The sequence below is a fragment of the Carcharhinus amblyrhynchos genome, chromosome 3, assembly GCF_965287045.1.
Source record: "Carcharhinus amblyrhynchos chromosome 3, sCarAmb.v2.hapA, whole genome shotgun sequence".
Taxonomy (NCBI): domain Eukaryota; kingdom Metazoa; phylum Chordata; class Chondrichthyes; order Carcharhiniformes; family Carcharhinidae; genus Carcharhinus; species Carcharhinus amblyrhynchos.
This window is the reverse complement of record NC_137326.1, coordinates 18,472,478-18,486,870: the sequence shown is the minus strand read 5'-3', so window position 1 is coordinate 18,486,870 and position 14,393 is coordinate 18,472,478. Positions and strand designations below refer to the sequence as shown.

Below are 14,393 nucleotides of genomic sequence, written 5' to 3'. Positions count from 1 at the left end.
TGGTCAATCAACCTAACCCGCACATCTTTGGACTGTGGGAGGAAACGGAGCACACAGAGGAAACCCATGCAGACATGGGGAGAATATGCAAACTCCAGACAGTGACTCAAGGCCAGAATTGAACCCAGGTCCCTAGTGCTGTGAGGCAGCAGTGCTAACCACTGTGCCACCCATGAGTCATGATCAGGAACATGGTGATAAATGATTTTTATATGTTGAGTTGTCAGTAAGAAATGGATGAAGGGCATAGATGTTCAGGATGGCATATAGTGACAAATTGGAGCTAGGAGGGGAAGGCGTATGCTGTAAGGGTGGATGTGAGGAAGGTACAAGATCTGTAGTCAGGTTGGAGGTAAGCAGGAAAGAGAATTGAAGTCTTCAATAAGTAAGAAGGAATGCAAATTCATTTGGCATCTTTTACTTTCTTGGGACTTTACAAAATGCTTCACAGCCAAATACACACTTATTAAATGTCATCACCATTGTAAGAAATTTTGGAGGCCAATATTTTCATAGCATGGTTCTACAAATAGCAATATAAATCACAAAAACTGTTCTTGACGTGTTATTTGGGGAAGAAGCATAGACCCGGGCAGCTGGGGAACCAAAACAATGGAGCTTGTTTTTGTTCAATGTCTCATCCAAAAGACAGCACCTCTGACATGTGCAGCATTCCCTCAGTATTGCATTGGAGCGGTAACTGTCCAAGATTATGTGCTCAGCATGTTGGAGAGGCCACGAAACACAACCTTCAGAATTGGAATTCTCTTTTCATCAACAGTATTTGCCTGGGAATTATAGACCGGTAAGCCTGACATCTGTGGTGGGTAAGTTACTAGAGAGGATTCTGAGGGACAAGGTATATGGACATTTGGAAAGACAGGGTTTGATTAGGAGTGGTCAGCACAGCTTTGTGCATGGGAGATCATGCTTTACAAATTTAGAGTTCTTTGAAGTGGCAAGGAAGGTTGATGAGGGCAAGGTGGTAGATGTAGTCTATATGGACTTTCAATAACACCTTTGATAAAGTTCCACATGGTAGGCTGCTCTGGAATATTATATCACATGGAATCCAGGGAGAGCTGGCAAATTGGACACACACTTGGCTTGATGGTAGGAAGCAGAAGGTTATGGTGGAAGGATGCTTGGTGGACTGAAGGCCAGTGACCAGTGGTGTGCCTCAGGGGTCAGTGCTGTGTCCATTGCTGCTCGTTATCTATATCAGTAATTTGGATGAGAATGCACAAGGCATGATCAGTAAGTTTGCAGGTGGCACTAAAATAGGTGGTATTGTATGCAGTGAGGAAGGTTATCTAAAATTGCAGAAGAATCTAGATCAGCTGGGGAAGTGGGCCTTGTTAATCTCTTCTGCACTCTTTCCAGTTTAATAACATCTTTCCGATAGTAAGTCAACCAAAACTGAACATAATACTCCAGGTGCGGTCTCACCAATGTCCTGTACAACTGCATCATAACTTCCCAACTTCTATACTCAATTTCCTAACTGATGAAAGCCAGCATGCCAAAGGCCTTCTTCACTGTCCTATCTACCTGTGACTCCACCTTTAGAGAACTGTGCACCAGAACTTCAAGGTCCTTGTGTTCCACGATACCCCCAAAGGTCCTACCACCTCACACTTATCTGCATTGAACTCCATTTGCCATTCCTCATGTAATGTAAAGGTCACGTTTAAGCCCCACCTTCCACTTACTTCCCACGAGGTTCTCCACCTAAGCATTACAGCACTACAGTCCCAGACCTGCCATTACAAGAATGGTCTTGAAGTTGTATAATGTTGGACTCCTCCTTATTATCTTTGGATAAGTCTTATTCTACCAGCAGGATAGATCCAGTACAGTGGAGCCAAGTCATTTGGTCAAGGGCTCTTGCAGTCTTCGACATTGACTCCACACCTCATGAAGTCTCAACCTGCACGTCAAACATTGTCAAGGAAATTTCTTGCTGTTCTTGATCCCCTCTTTGCACCTTTCCCCTCTCTCTGTATGCTTCTTTGATGAATATCACTGGTTACAATATTGGTTTTTGCTTTATTACATTTTTTTAAAGAAGAAATCCGAAGTTCCAGTGTTTACTAAAAGAATGTAGCCACAAGATTCCATGGTTTAAAAGAAAGGAGTCCACAACCCAAACGCTATCTTAACTAACTTGCTGTACTCTCAAATCCTGAATTAGCACAAGTTAAACATCAATTACAGACGAGTATAAACTATAAATTAGATATTAATTGGCATATATGTCTTAAGATAGACCTCATGAATTGGCTCAGCAGTCTACACATCAAATTTAGTCCTTCAAATCACTGTCTTCCTTACAAAGAACTTCAGCTTCTCTCCTAGAAGCTAATCTGATCCCCAGCAGAACACAACCAATCTGGGATTCACAAGCACTGTCTTCACCAAAAATAGCATACTTCTGCAGAATCTGCTCAATTTAATCTAGGTGGCATAGATCCACCAAAGCTTTCTTTAATAATAGAAACCGTTGCAGCAACTTATTCTCAACTTCTGGACCTGACCTCCATCTTCTTCAGCTTTCCTGAACTGCACCAGTGGACTCATCAGCTGCTACCAAACTTGGATGCACTGCATCCCTTTACATCATCTTAGCCAGCCTGTGCAGCAGGTTTGATGTCTAAACCTTAGGTTCGGTTTTTGTTTCCTTAGAAGCTTGGAGGGTCAGTTTTCTTTCTGATTCCCTTTTCAGTGTTTGTTTTCAGTTAAAGGCTACCTCAAAATTAAAAATTGTGAAAGTGCAGATTCCATCACAAGAAATGCAATGCAACAGGATGAAGGATATCAATGTTTATCACCAACAGTGGCTTGGCAACACCACCACTGACAAATCTGGCAGAGCCTAAGGACATAGGTGGACAGGGTTTGCAGTACATGATGCAGTACAGGGATCGATGCCGGGGCCTCAGCTATTTACCATTTATATAGACGATCTGGAGGAGGGGGCTGAGTGTACGGTGACGAAATTTGCTGATGACACGAAGATGAGTGGAAAAGCAAATTGCGTGGAGGGTGTGGAAAGTCTGCAGAGGGATCTGGATAGGCTAAGCGAGTGGGCGAGGACCTGGCAGATGGAGTATAATGTTGGCAAGTGTGAGGTTATCCACTTTGGCAGAAATAATAGTAGGAGGGATTATTATTTAAAAGGCGAAAAGCTGCAGCATGCTACGGTGCAGAGGGACCTGGGGGTCCTTGTGCATGAGTCGCAAAAACCTAGTCTGCAGGTGCAGCAGGTGATCAAGAAGGCGAATGGAATGTTGGCCTTTATAGCGAGGGGGTTAGAATATAAAAGTAGGGAAGTCTTGCTGCAACTGTACAGGGTACTGGCGAGGCTGCAGCTGGAGTACTGTGTGCAGTTTTGGTCGCCACACTTGCGGAAGGATATATTGGCCTTGGAGGGAGTGCAGAGGGGGTTCACTAGGCTGATACCGGAGATGAGGGGGTTGGCCTATGAAGAGAGACTAAATAGACTGGGTCTGTACTCGTTGGAGTTTAGAAGGATGAGGGGGGATCTCATAGAGACGTATAAGATAATGAAAGGGATGGATAGGGTAGAGGTAGAGAGATTCTTCCCGCTTAGAAAGGATAGCAGAACTAGAGGGCACAGCCTCAAGATAAGGGGGGGTGCAGTTTAGATCAGAGTTGAGGAGGAACTTCTTCACTCAAAGGGTGGTGAATCTTTGGAATTCTCTGCCTGTTGAAGTGGTGGAGGCTACCTCGCTAAATATATTTAAGTCACGGGTAGATAGGTTTTTGATAGACAAGGGAATTAAGGGTTATGGGGAGAGAGCAGGAAAGTGGAACTGATCCACTTCAGATCAGCCATGATCTTATTTAATGGCGGGGCAGGCTCGAAGGGCTAGATGGCCTACTCCTGCTCCTATTTCTTATGTTCTTATGTGAGAGAATCAACATGAGGGAGTAATTTAATTGACCTCATTATCACCAATCTTATCTGTTATATTTGTCCAAAAAGAAAGATGTACACTTACATTGCACCTTTCACAACCGAAGGATGTCCAGAAGTATTTTCATAGAAAACAGGTAGGAGTGATGACAGCAGTTCTTGCAATTAAGTGCTGTCTTTACACACAAGGTACCCTCTATTGTGTCTTTTGGCATCACTACTGTGCTGAATGAGATAGATTAAAAGCAAAGCCAACAGTTCAAATGTGGGCTTCTATTGTACATTATGGTCATCGTCAGTAACAGAATTATATTTCACTGAAATCTTTAAACTAATTTCCCAATACAACTCTCACTCCTCCTCAGTATCAAGCCAGATGACCAACCATGTTATGGGGAAGAGTGCCATGAAGCATGGCTGAAAATGAAATGCCAGTCTGATGAAACTACAACAGTTAACTGTAGATCTATGCTGAACAAGATAAGCAACCTAGTAAAGACAGAACTAAGCAATCCAACAACCATCAAATCTGGCCAAGCCAATTCAGGTGGGCAATTCAACACTTAATGGGCCGAGGTGATTCCACACTTCTTCCCATTGTCAATGATGGGGAAATCCAGCACACGTGTACAAAAAATATTTGCAACTACTTTCAGTCAAACGCCAGGAACGTGGGCAGAGCCCAAGTGTTGCATATTACTGTTGAGCTTAGGAATAAGCTATCTTTGTTGGAAATCCTTGATGTCAGTGATTTAAGTAACCCACAACATTCTACTTATTGGCAGTATGGTGCAAGGACTTTGCCGCATTGGCCCACTCGTCTCTGATGAAAATATTGTAGATAGTTGGGAAAAATTGCAGAAGCAATTGCGTATTTCTGCTGTGCTGCACCCTCTGACAAGCTGAAAAAGGTATAGCTTGGTGAATCTCTGGAATTCTCTGCCCGTTGAAGTGGTGGAGGCTGCCTCGCTAAATATTTTTAAGAAGCAGGTTGATGGGTTCTTGATAAGAGAGGGGATTAAGGGTTATGGGGAGAGGGCGGGAGGGTGGAACTGAGCCATGACAGATCAGCCATGATCTTATTGAATGGCGGGGCAGGCTCGAAGGGCTAGATGGCCTACTCCTGCTCCTATTTCTTATGTTCTTATGTTATGTTCTTATACTCTGTTAAACCACACAGACCCCGAAGCTGTCAAAACGTTTTTTGCAATAGAGGAGGAAAAAGAAAATCCTGAGATAATCCTGAAACCATTGAGCACATCTGTGTTCCCGATTTTAAAAAAAATAATCTTGGTAGACGTGTGTTCAGTTCAACGAACCAAAATACAGATGCGTCAACACAATCTTTGATGGTCACCCTAGCGTTACAATTAGCCCTCAATATCTGTATGTTAAACGGACAATCAGATAAACAAAGCAGAGATTTTTGGCAGGAAACCAACGTAATCACAGTGGAGGAGATGTGCTGCTCCAGCTGCAATGGCCAGTACACAGCAAACAGAACAGCATATTTTGCATATGGTAAAAGATGCAACAATGCAGGAGGAAATGGCACCACTTTTCTATGGACTACAGATCTAAATCACAGTAGCCTTCCCCTGCAATCAGCTAATGGCAAATGTTCGATCTTCAAGGGATAGAAGTGTGTAAAGTTAATTAATTTGAGTTCAACCAAAGCAGTGAAGTTAGAGCCTCCAGCAACATACTAGCGACAGTGTTGGCAACGTCACAGGAAAGGGTGAGATCTTCACCACCCTCAACGTTAGCAGTAATTAGCAGTAATGCCAGACTTAGTCAAGATTGACAGTGGAGTGAAGGATAAAGTACTATCCAGGCAAAGGTTATGGGGAACAGACCCATATGCAGCACTATTATTCCAATCCCCAGACGTACCTCGTGGTGTGGACCACAAGGACTAAATCACTATATATGGCAGCCAGACAATCAATACCAAACCCTCCACTGCATATAGGGAAGTTTCAAGTTCTATACAGTCGACCAGAATGTAAAGCCCTTACCAGGACTTTGGGACAGCATTGTACTGAGGCTCAATCAACTTGGTGACAAGTGCATTACCTGCAATTCCAAGCTTCAGGATGACAGCACATAAAGACCTCTTCAACTGTGGCATCATTGGTAAGCTAACAATTATATACTACATGAGACTAGATGATTTGGTACCACCAACAGTTTATGCTCCAAAAAGACTACCAATAGTCACAAAGTAGAAAATCGTTAATGAGTTGCATCGGATGATGGTATTAGGTGTCATAATACCTATCGATGAAGCCATGGAATCATAGAATCCATACGATACAGAATGAGATCATTCGGCCCATCAAGTCTGTACCAACCACAATCCCATCCAGGCTCTATTCCTGCAATCCTATTCATTTACTTTGCTAATCCCACTGACACAAGGGTCAATTTATCATGGCCAATCAACCTAACTCGCACATCTTTGGACTCTGGGAGGAAATCCACACACACACGAGGAGAATGTGCAAACTCCACACAGACAGTGGCAAGGCCAGAATTGAACCTGAGATCCTGGCACTGTGAGGCAGCGGTGCTAACCACTCTGCCACCATGCTGCCCATGGGATTTAGCAATGGTGGCTACAGTTTAAAAAAAAGAAGTTATGCTTAGGATATGTATTGACCCAGTGCAGTTGAACAAAGTACTGCTCAGACCATGTCACCTTATGAAGACGTGCAACAAGAGATGGCAAACATGTTTGGCATTTTCCTGCAGTTTCTGGCAGATTCTGTGAAATGAAGAATTCTCAAAACAACCACATTCATGTCTCCAATAGGTGGATATTGTTTACTTCGTATGCCCTATGGGATCTCCATGGGCAATGAGGTCTTCCAGCAATTGAATGCCACATGAGACTAGATAATTTGGTACCACCAACAGTCTATGCTCCAAGAAGACAACCAGTAGCCATGAAGTAGAAAGTCGTTGATGACATTCTTGCTTACTACTACTTCTTGCATAGTCGTACTATGCAGGAACATGACGCACGTCTTCATCTTGTCCTTGACAAAATCAGGGCCATTCAGTTAAAGCTTAACCCTGTAAAATGCAAATTCAGGGTCCACCAGATTCTTACTTAGGCCATTTGCCCTCACAATGGCGTAAAACCTGATCCAGATAAGGCAAGGGCTATATGACAAAAGGCCATTCAAATGGAGAAGCATGCTTTACAGCACTCTCTCTTGGTATGACAAATTATCTTTCTAAGTTTATCTTGTGTTATAGTCAGATCACTGGATCAATTTGTCAACTTCTCCACCAGGATGTTGAATGGTGCTGGCAAGGGCCCATATAGTGGTCTTTGACAGACTGAACAAGTGCTTACTGCCACATCCCACAATACTTGAACATTTGTATACTCGTACTGCTATCAGCAGATACCACCCAGCACAGACTTAGTGCAGTCCGAATCCAGAATGGCAGACCAATAGCCTTTGTTTCAAAGGTCTTCACTGACACTGAGACTTGCTATACAGTCTTTACCTGTCAGCAATTTCATGACTTCATATATGGCCATCCTGCAACTATTAAAACAGATCACCAATCACTAATTACTATTTTCAAGAAGTCTCTCCACACTGCATCTGTACAGATGCAACACATAATGCTAAAGTTGCAACGTTACAATCCCAGTATCATCTACAAACGTGGCAAGAAGCTGTGCTTGGCTTAGGAGAAAGAGACGCAATGGGTTATGCACCAGTTGCTACTGTCTAATCCATGCCATACATATGTAAATAGTTTTTCAGCATCATTTTGTTTAATTGTATTTCACACAACAGTCTATACATAGTTCCTTATTGTAAGCACGGTTACATCTGCTCAGGTGTCACAACTAAATGAGGAAGATGTAGACCGAGTGGTCAAATGAGACCTTGATGAGGGACTACATAAGTCTTGTGGTGAGAGTGCTGGACTTATCCTTGGGAGCATGGGCAGAGCACAAGTGTTGTATATTACTGTTGAGTTTAGGAATAAACTACCTTTGTTGCAAGTCCTTAAGTCAGTGATTTAAGGAATCCTCAACATTCTACTGAAACATTTACAACGCCTCGCTTAATGAAACAGCTTTTGACACGTGCAACAAGACCTTTACAACATTTGGGTTTGGGGTGATGAGTGGCAAGTAACACTCATGCCACACAAGTGCCAAACAATGACTAATTCCAACAAGAGAGAGTCTAATCACCTCTCCTTGACATTCAGTGGCACAATGATAACTGTCAACATCCTGGGGGTTACCATTGACCAGAAACCTAACATAATGGCATGGTTACTAGAGACTGAATATTCTCTAGTGAGTAACTAGCTTCCTAACTCCCCAGAGACTTGCCACCATCTACAGTACAAGCCAGTAGTGTGATGGAATGCTGTCCTTTTGCCTGGATGAATGTAATCCCAACAACACTTAAGATCAACACTATCCGGAATTAAGTGACCTGCTTGACTCCCAATCTATCCATCATTTGAAACCTGCAATCAGTTCTACTTAGAAGAACAAGGTCTGGAAGTTAGACGCTTCAACCAGTTTATACTAAAACTCATTTACCCAGGTGCTCTTACTCATGAGACAAGCAAAGGACAAGAATCAATTCGCAGTTAGCCCAATTCTATTAACAAATCCTTATCTTACAAAATCTGTACGAAAACATTTCTCAATCCTCACAGTAACTTGATGCCTTTTGCTATCAGTATGAGATTTTTGATACTACCCATTTCAATTAACTTGACCGAGCTGCTGGATCCAGTTCGCTGACCTCTACAGTCTCTTGAACTCAGGGCCGTCTTTGCGAAGGTTGGTCTTGCATTCCTCTTTATTGTCACTGGATCTCTGCCAGGTCCTCACTGGAGGTTGAGTCTTCGTTAGGGGTTGAGTCTTCATTGGAAGTGGCCTTCAGGTGTCTTCTTATTCCCTTCTTCATGCCACTCTGGTAGGTTCTCTGGCTTCCAGGCCAGGCAGGGGTTGCAGCACACAATGGAATTGCCGATTCTATGTATGCAAGATGCCAGCACCTGTCTAAATATTCATTCCCGGGTGCATGTAGTCCCTGCTATATAGGTAACGGTGGGAATCCGAGGTGCCAAGAGTCTGGTCGAAACTGGGGAATACGCAAACACTGACTTTATTTGGTCAGGGTTGCACACCTCTGGTTTCAGCCTTCAAGCCAAGCCCAGGCTTGCCCTTGCTTGCCTCTGTGTGTTTAAATTTGGCCTGTGCTAATTCCCATCAAGCCTGGCTGCGGAGGCTGCTAACTGCTGTTTAATTTAGACTGGCCAATTCTGTATAAGGCTTAGTTGATCAGATTGTTGGCCATTTGGCCACAAAGCTCAGCAGCTGTGTGGGACTATCAGTAGTTGCAATTTCAGTTGCTAGTTGCACACCTACTTGACTTGGAAATATATTTTCATAGAAAGGATTGTTCATAGAATCTCTATGGTGCAGAAGCAGGCCATTCAGCCCATCGACTCTGCACTGACTCTCTCCCCATATTTACCCCATTAATCTCCCTAATCTACACATCCTGTGACACTAATTTAGTCTGTCCAATCAACCTACCCAGCATACCTTTGGGCTGTGGGAGGAACCTGGAGCACCAGAGGGAACCCACGCAGACACGGGGATAATGTGCAAACTCCACACAGACAGTGACCCGCGGCCAGAATCGAACCTGGGTCCCTCGAGCTGTGAGGCAGCAGTGTTAAACACTGTGCCACAGTTCTCACTGTTCCATCATCATTGCTGGGTCAAAATCCTGGAATTCGCTAAATAACAGCTCTGTTAGGCAGGTATCTACACCTAACAGACTGCAGCTTCAAGAAAGCAGCTCACTACCATTTTCTCCATGGGAATTAGGGTTGAATAAGAAATGCTGGTCTTTCCAGCTACAGTAAGAAGTCTCACAGCACCAGGTTCCAACGCCGGCATCTCCATATCATGACGTTCCAGCAACACCACATGCCAGGAATGAATAATAAAAAATTTGAAAGCAGTGGAATGTTCGACAGAGGATATGATGAGGTGGAGCTGGGTGGTGTTAGTGCATATTTGGACCCAGAGTGACAGAAGCAAAAATAGAAGGACCTTTTTTTTGCCCAGTTATTTCTCTTTAGTTTGTATTACTCTACCAAAGAGCCAGAAAACGCATCAAAATACATGAATGATCAGGACATTGGTATATAGGGCATAGATTCAAGTTTTTTAAATTACATCATATAGTCATAGAATCCCTACAGTGCAAAAGGGGGCCATTTGATTCGTTGAGCCTGCACCAGCAGCAGTCTCACCCAGATCCTATTGCAATCTCACATATTTACCCCACTATTCCCCCTGACATGAAGGGGCAATTTAGTATGACCAATTTACCTGGCCTGCATATCTTTGGACTGTGAGAGGAAACCCACGCAAATATGGGGAGAACGTGCAAACTCCATACAGGCAATCACCCAAGGCTGGAATTGAACCCAGGTCCCTGGCACCATGAGGCAGTAGTGCTAACCACTATTCCACTGTGCCTCCCATGACACTCAGGATTGTAGTGAACAATGAAAAGGATAGTAACAGATTTCAGATGGATGTGGACAGACTGGTGAAAAGAGAAGACACGTGGCAGAAGGAATTTAATTTAACTTAAAACAGGGAATGTGAGGTTATGCACTTTGGGAAGGAAAATGATAGGCAATATGAAGTAAATGGTTTAATTTTAAATGTGCAAAACATTTACCCTCTTTGTTGCATATTGAGCTTGTCATAATTTTCATTGCAGATTTATTTTGCATCTAATGAAAATCATATTGCAGACAGTTGCAATAAACCAATTTTAACTTATTTCCACAATTTCTACTTAATCCAATTGATTATAAGCAAAGAAGATTATTTTAGTTTGATTGAACTATATTTCTTTTGAAATATGTATTTCAAAAGAAATGTCTTTCAAGTAGTTTTAAAATATTGCATTTCAAAAATGTTTTTACATGTAATCCAGTATGCATGGAACTGGTAAAATATTTTGCAGTTTCCTTCTAAAATAAATATAAATAACTTCAAAAGAAATGTGGTACAGTATTATCTATATTCTGTTGAAATGGGGATTTCATGTCATGATAGTGACTGAGACTTGGATTTTTTGTTTTGAATTAGAATTCTGTTTGGATAAACTTTGCACATACCTACTCTTATTTATTCTTTTGAAAATGGAAGAGCTGACAAAATGTTTTGCTTTTCAGACTAAAGAAAATTTTACAGCTACAGTTACGGAACTGAACGTTATTTTGGAATCAAACGAGTTCTGTGATTTGAGCCGATTCGTATCTAGGTAAAGGATTGAGATTCATTTTATTAATGATGTAGATTCTCTTTTTCTTAATTTCTTGGAGTCAGGAATGACTTGCTTCTATGCTAAAAATGAGGTGACTGCGGAGACCTGGCATGGTCTACAGTCTCCGTTTATAGATGGGGCAGATAGTTGTTGAAGGAGCAGGTAGATGGAATGCCCAGGTTGCCACGCATTTCTTTTGCTCTCAACGCTTAGCTTCAGCTTGCACTCAGTGACAAAACACAGTGTTCAGCTTCTTCGTAAATATTTTTCCTTCATTTCAGGCAGTCTTGGACCAGAGATTCCCATGTGTCAGAGGAATTGTTGCAATTTTTCAAGGATGCTTTGAGGGCTGTGATATTAGTGTATGTTCGAGAAATTTTTTTTAACGTCATGTTCCCTGCAACTCTCCCAGCATCAGCTTATGTCATTGTTGCCGAGTTGGGTGTAGAAGCCCTTTTATTGCCACTTTAGTGGCTTAAATGGGGTTTGTTTATTTTTACATTGGGATCTTTTATGACCCTGCATTGTTGGGAGGAAGGCTGGTTCACAAGTTTTTTTTCCTTCCTAGTGAATTTAAGGTTTCATTTTTTGCTTTGGCTGGCTACAGTTTTAGTTTAGAAAGTACATCATGCTGAAACGAAGTGTGTCTGTCTCTCTCACTGTTTTTGGAAATTCTGCTGGTTAGCTGAAAGCAAGGATTCTTGCCTTCCTGGAGTGGAAAATTTGCTGTTGGTGGCTAGCCTGCCTAGAGTGTTTCTCTCCCTGGTGTTCTGGGAAGCTGTTCTGACTTCACATTGTTTTGAATGTATCCTGAGGGCTGATAGAAGTTACAAGGCTGAAAAGTCAGGATTTTTAATTCTCCAACCAAAGGTCTCAATTCCAGTATCATGTGAGCATTAATCTTTGCTGTGTTAAACCAGTAGAAAGGGTTTTTTTTGTCTACGGGAAGTTTTGTTTGATTGAAATATTATAAAAATATGTGTTATAGGTTATACACTATGTTGTGGTTGTTTTGCTTTTGTCTGTAATTGGTAATAGTTATTGTTAATTTTCTTAAATATATTCTTAAATAAACATTGTTTGATAAAAGCTCCCTAGTGTTCAATTGAATCATACCTGAGGTGAACCATATCATTCTTATCCTAGCCAAATTCAAAGTGCGAAAGTTATGATCCAGGAGGGTTTATAAAACACTTTGGAGTTTCTGACCTGAATTTCTTCTGTCCTCTGGGGCTTACTTACCACATCAGAGCTCTAAGTGGAGTGCTTGTTTCAGGAATTTCGTGCGGGGCATGTGGAAGATGTGGCCTCCTGTTAAGTGTGTCAATGTTTCGATGCTGGGGATGTTGACCTGATAGAAAACACTGTTAGGATCTTGTGGAGGTAGTGTTGGTGATACTTCCCCAGGGTTTTGAGGTGCTTGTAGTATATAGACCATGTACGTATCTGAGCCATCTAGGAATGCAGGTGTCTTGATCACTTTGACCATGATGCTAGATCTGAGGTCCTGGTCTTCAAACACTCTCTTCCTCGGGTAACTGGAGGCTGTGTGGCACACTGAACCTTGTTGATAGTAGGCTCCTAACGTATGGAAAGTGGTCCACATTGCGGATTTTGATAGAGGGCAATGCTGTGTGATGGGAGCAGGATAGTAGAAGACCTTTGTCTTCTAGTTGTTTAGTGTAAGGCCAATGCTCTTGCATGCCCCGGTGAAGATGTTGGCCCCCGAATGTGTGCAGATGGAAGCATTGTCTGCATACAGTAGAGGTTGGGGCAACCTTGGACTTAGCCTGCAAGCAGTGGAGGTTTAACGGATTCCCTTTGTTTTTAGCTTTTGCTGCATTCCAGCAAGGAGCTTGCTGAGGGTGAGATGGAGTATTGCAACAAGGGGGATCAAGAAGAGCTTTGGTGCAATGAAATAGCCTTCCTTGCATGATCTCACTCTGGGGAGGCGGTGGCCTGGTCATATTATCACTAGACTATTAATGCAGAAACTGAGTTAATGTTCTGGGGACCCAGGTTTGAATCCCACCATGGCAGATGGAACTTGAATTAATTTTAAAAAATTTGGAATTAAGAATTTACTGGGACCATGAAACCATTGTTGATTGTTGGAAAACCCATCTGGTTCATTAATGTCCTTTAGGGAAGGAAACCTGCCGTCCTTACCTGGCCTGGCCTACATGTGACTCCGTAGCCGCAACATTGTGGTTGACTCTCAACTGCCCTCGGGCAACTAGGGATGGGCAATAAATGCTGGCCTGCCAACGATGCCTGTGTCCCATGAATAAAAAAAATATATAAATTGGTTCTGCGGTGGATCTGTTGGTCAGAATCACAGCTTGTGTGTCATTGTGGAGCAGGCAGAGGACGGTAAGAAACTTTTGTGGGGAGCTGAAGTGGTGGAGGGCATTCCATAATGCCTTGCTATTGACATTGCTGAAGGCCTTTTGTGAAGTCAAAAAATGTTACGTGCAAAGATCGATCCTGTTTCCTGCATTTATCTTGTAGTTGCCATGTGGTGATGATCATGGCAGTTGTGCCCCTTTAGTGGGCGGAATCCACATTGTGACTCTGGGAGGTGCTCTTCAGAGAATGGGAGAAGATGTTTAAGGAGGAGTCTTGTGATTACTTTTCCTGTTGACAAAAGCAGGGAAATTTCTCTTTTGTTACTGCAGTAGACGGTGTCTGTCCCTGTGTTCTTTTAAGGTGGAATGGCTATTGCATACTAGCTACGACATAGGCTTGATGGAACAACCTTGGTCCAAAGGCAGGGGGAGTGCCAAGATGACAGGAGACCAGACTTTTTGTTCTATGGGCCTAGGACATACAAGCTCTCATACTGCTGCTGTTCAATGTTCTTGTTTTCGAAACTGCTGCTTCTCTGTGCTCCCTCTCTGTAAACTGCCACCAGTATTCCTGCTTTTCAAACTGTGTTGATAGTTTATGCATTTGTCTATGTATTTGTTTCTGACTTTATCCATTGGCTGTTCCAATATTCTCTTCCTCCTCCTGTTTGCTAAGTTATTATCCATTTCCTAGTCTACACATACCAGATACCGTACCATTTACAGCAAGATATCTTGCTTTCAAACTTC

The 14,393-nt window shown here is 42.6% G+C and overlaps 1 protein-coding gene across 2 annotated transcripts in view; it reads left to right on the top strand.

The window, feature by feature from the left end:
• cenpp (centromere protein P) overlaps positions 1-14,393 on the top strand; it is a 253,450-nt gene that overhangs the window by 19,582 nt on the left and 219,475 nt on the right. For both annotated transcript variants that reach the window (XM_080181798.1, XM_080181799.1), the window contains exon 5: positions 11,204-11,292. In XM_080181798.1, the coding sequence (XP_080037924.1) occupies positions 11,204-11,292 (89 nt within the window). The remainder of the gene's footprint in view (positions 1-11,203; positions 11,293-14,393) is intronic.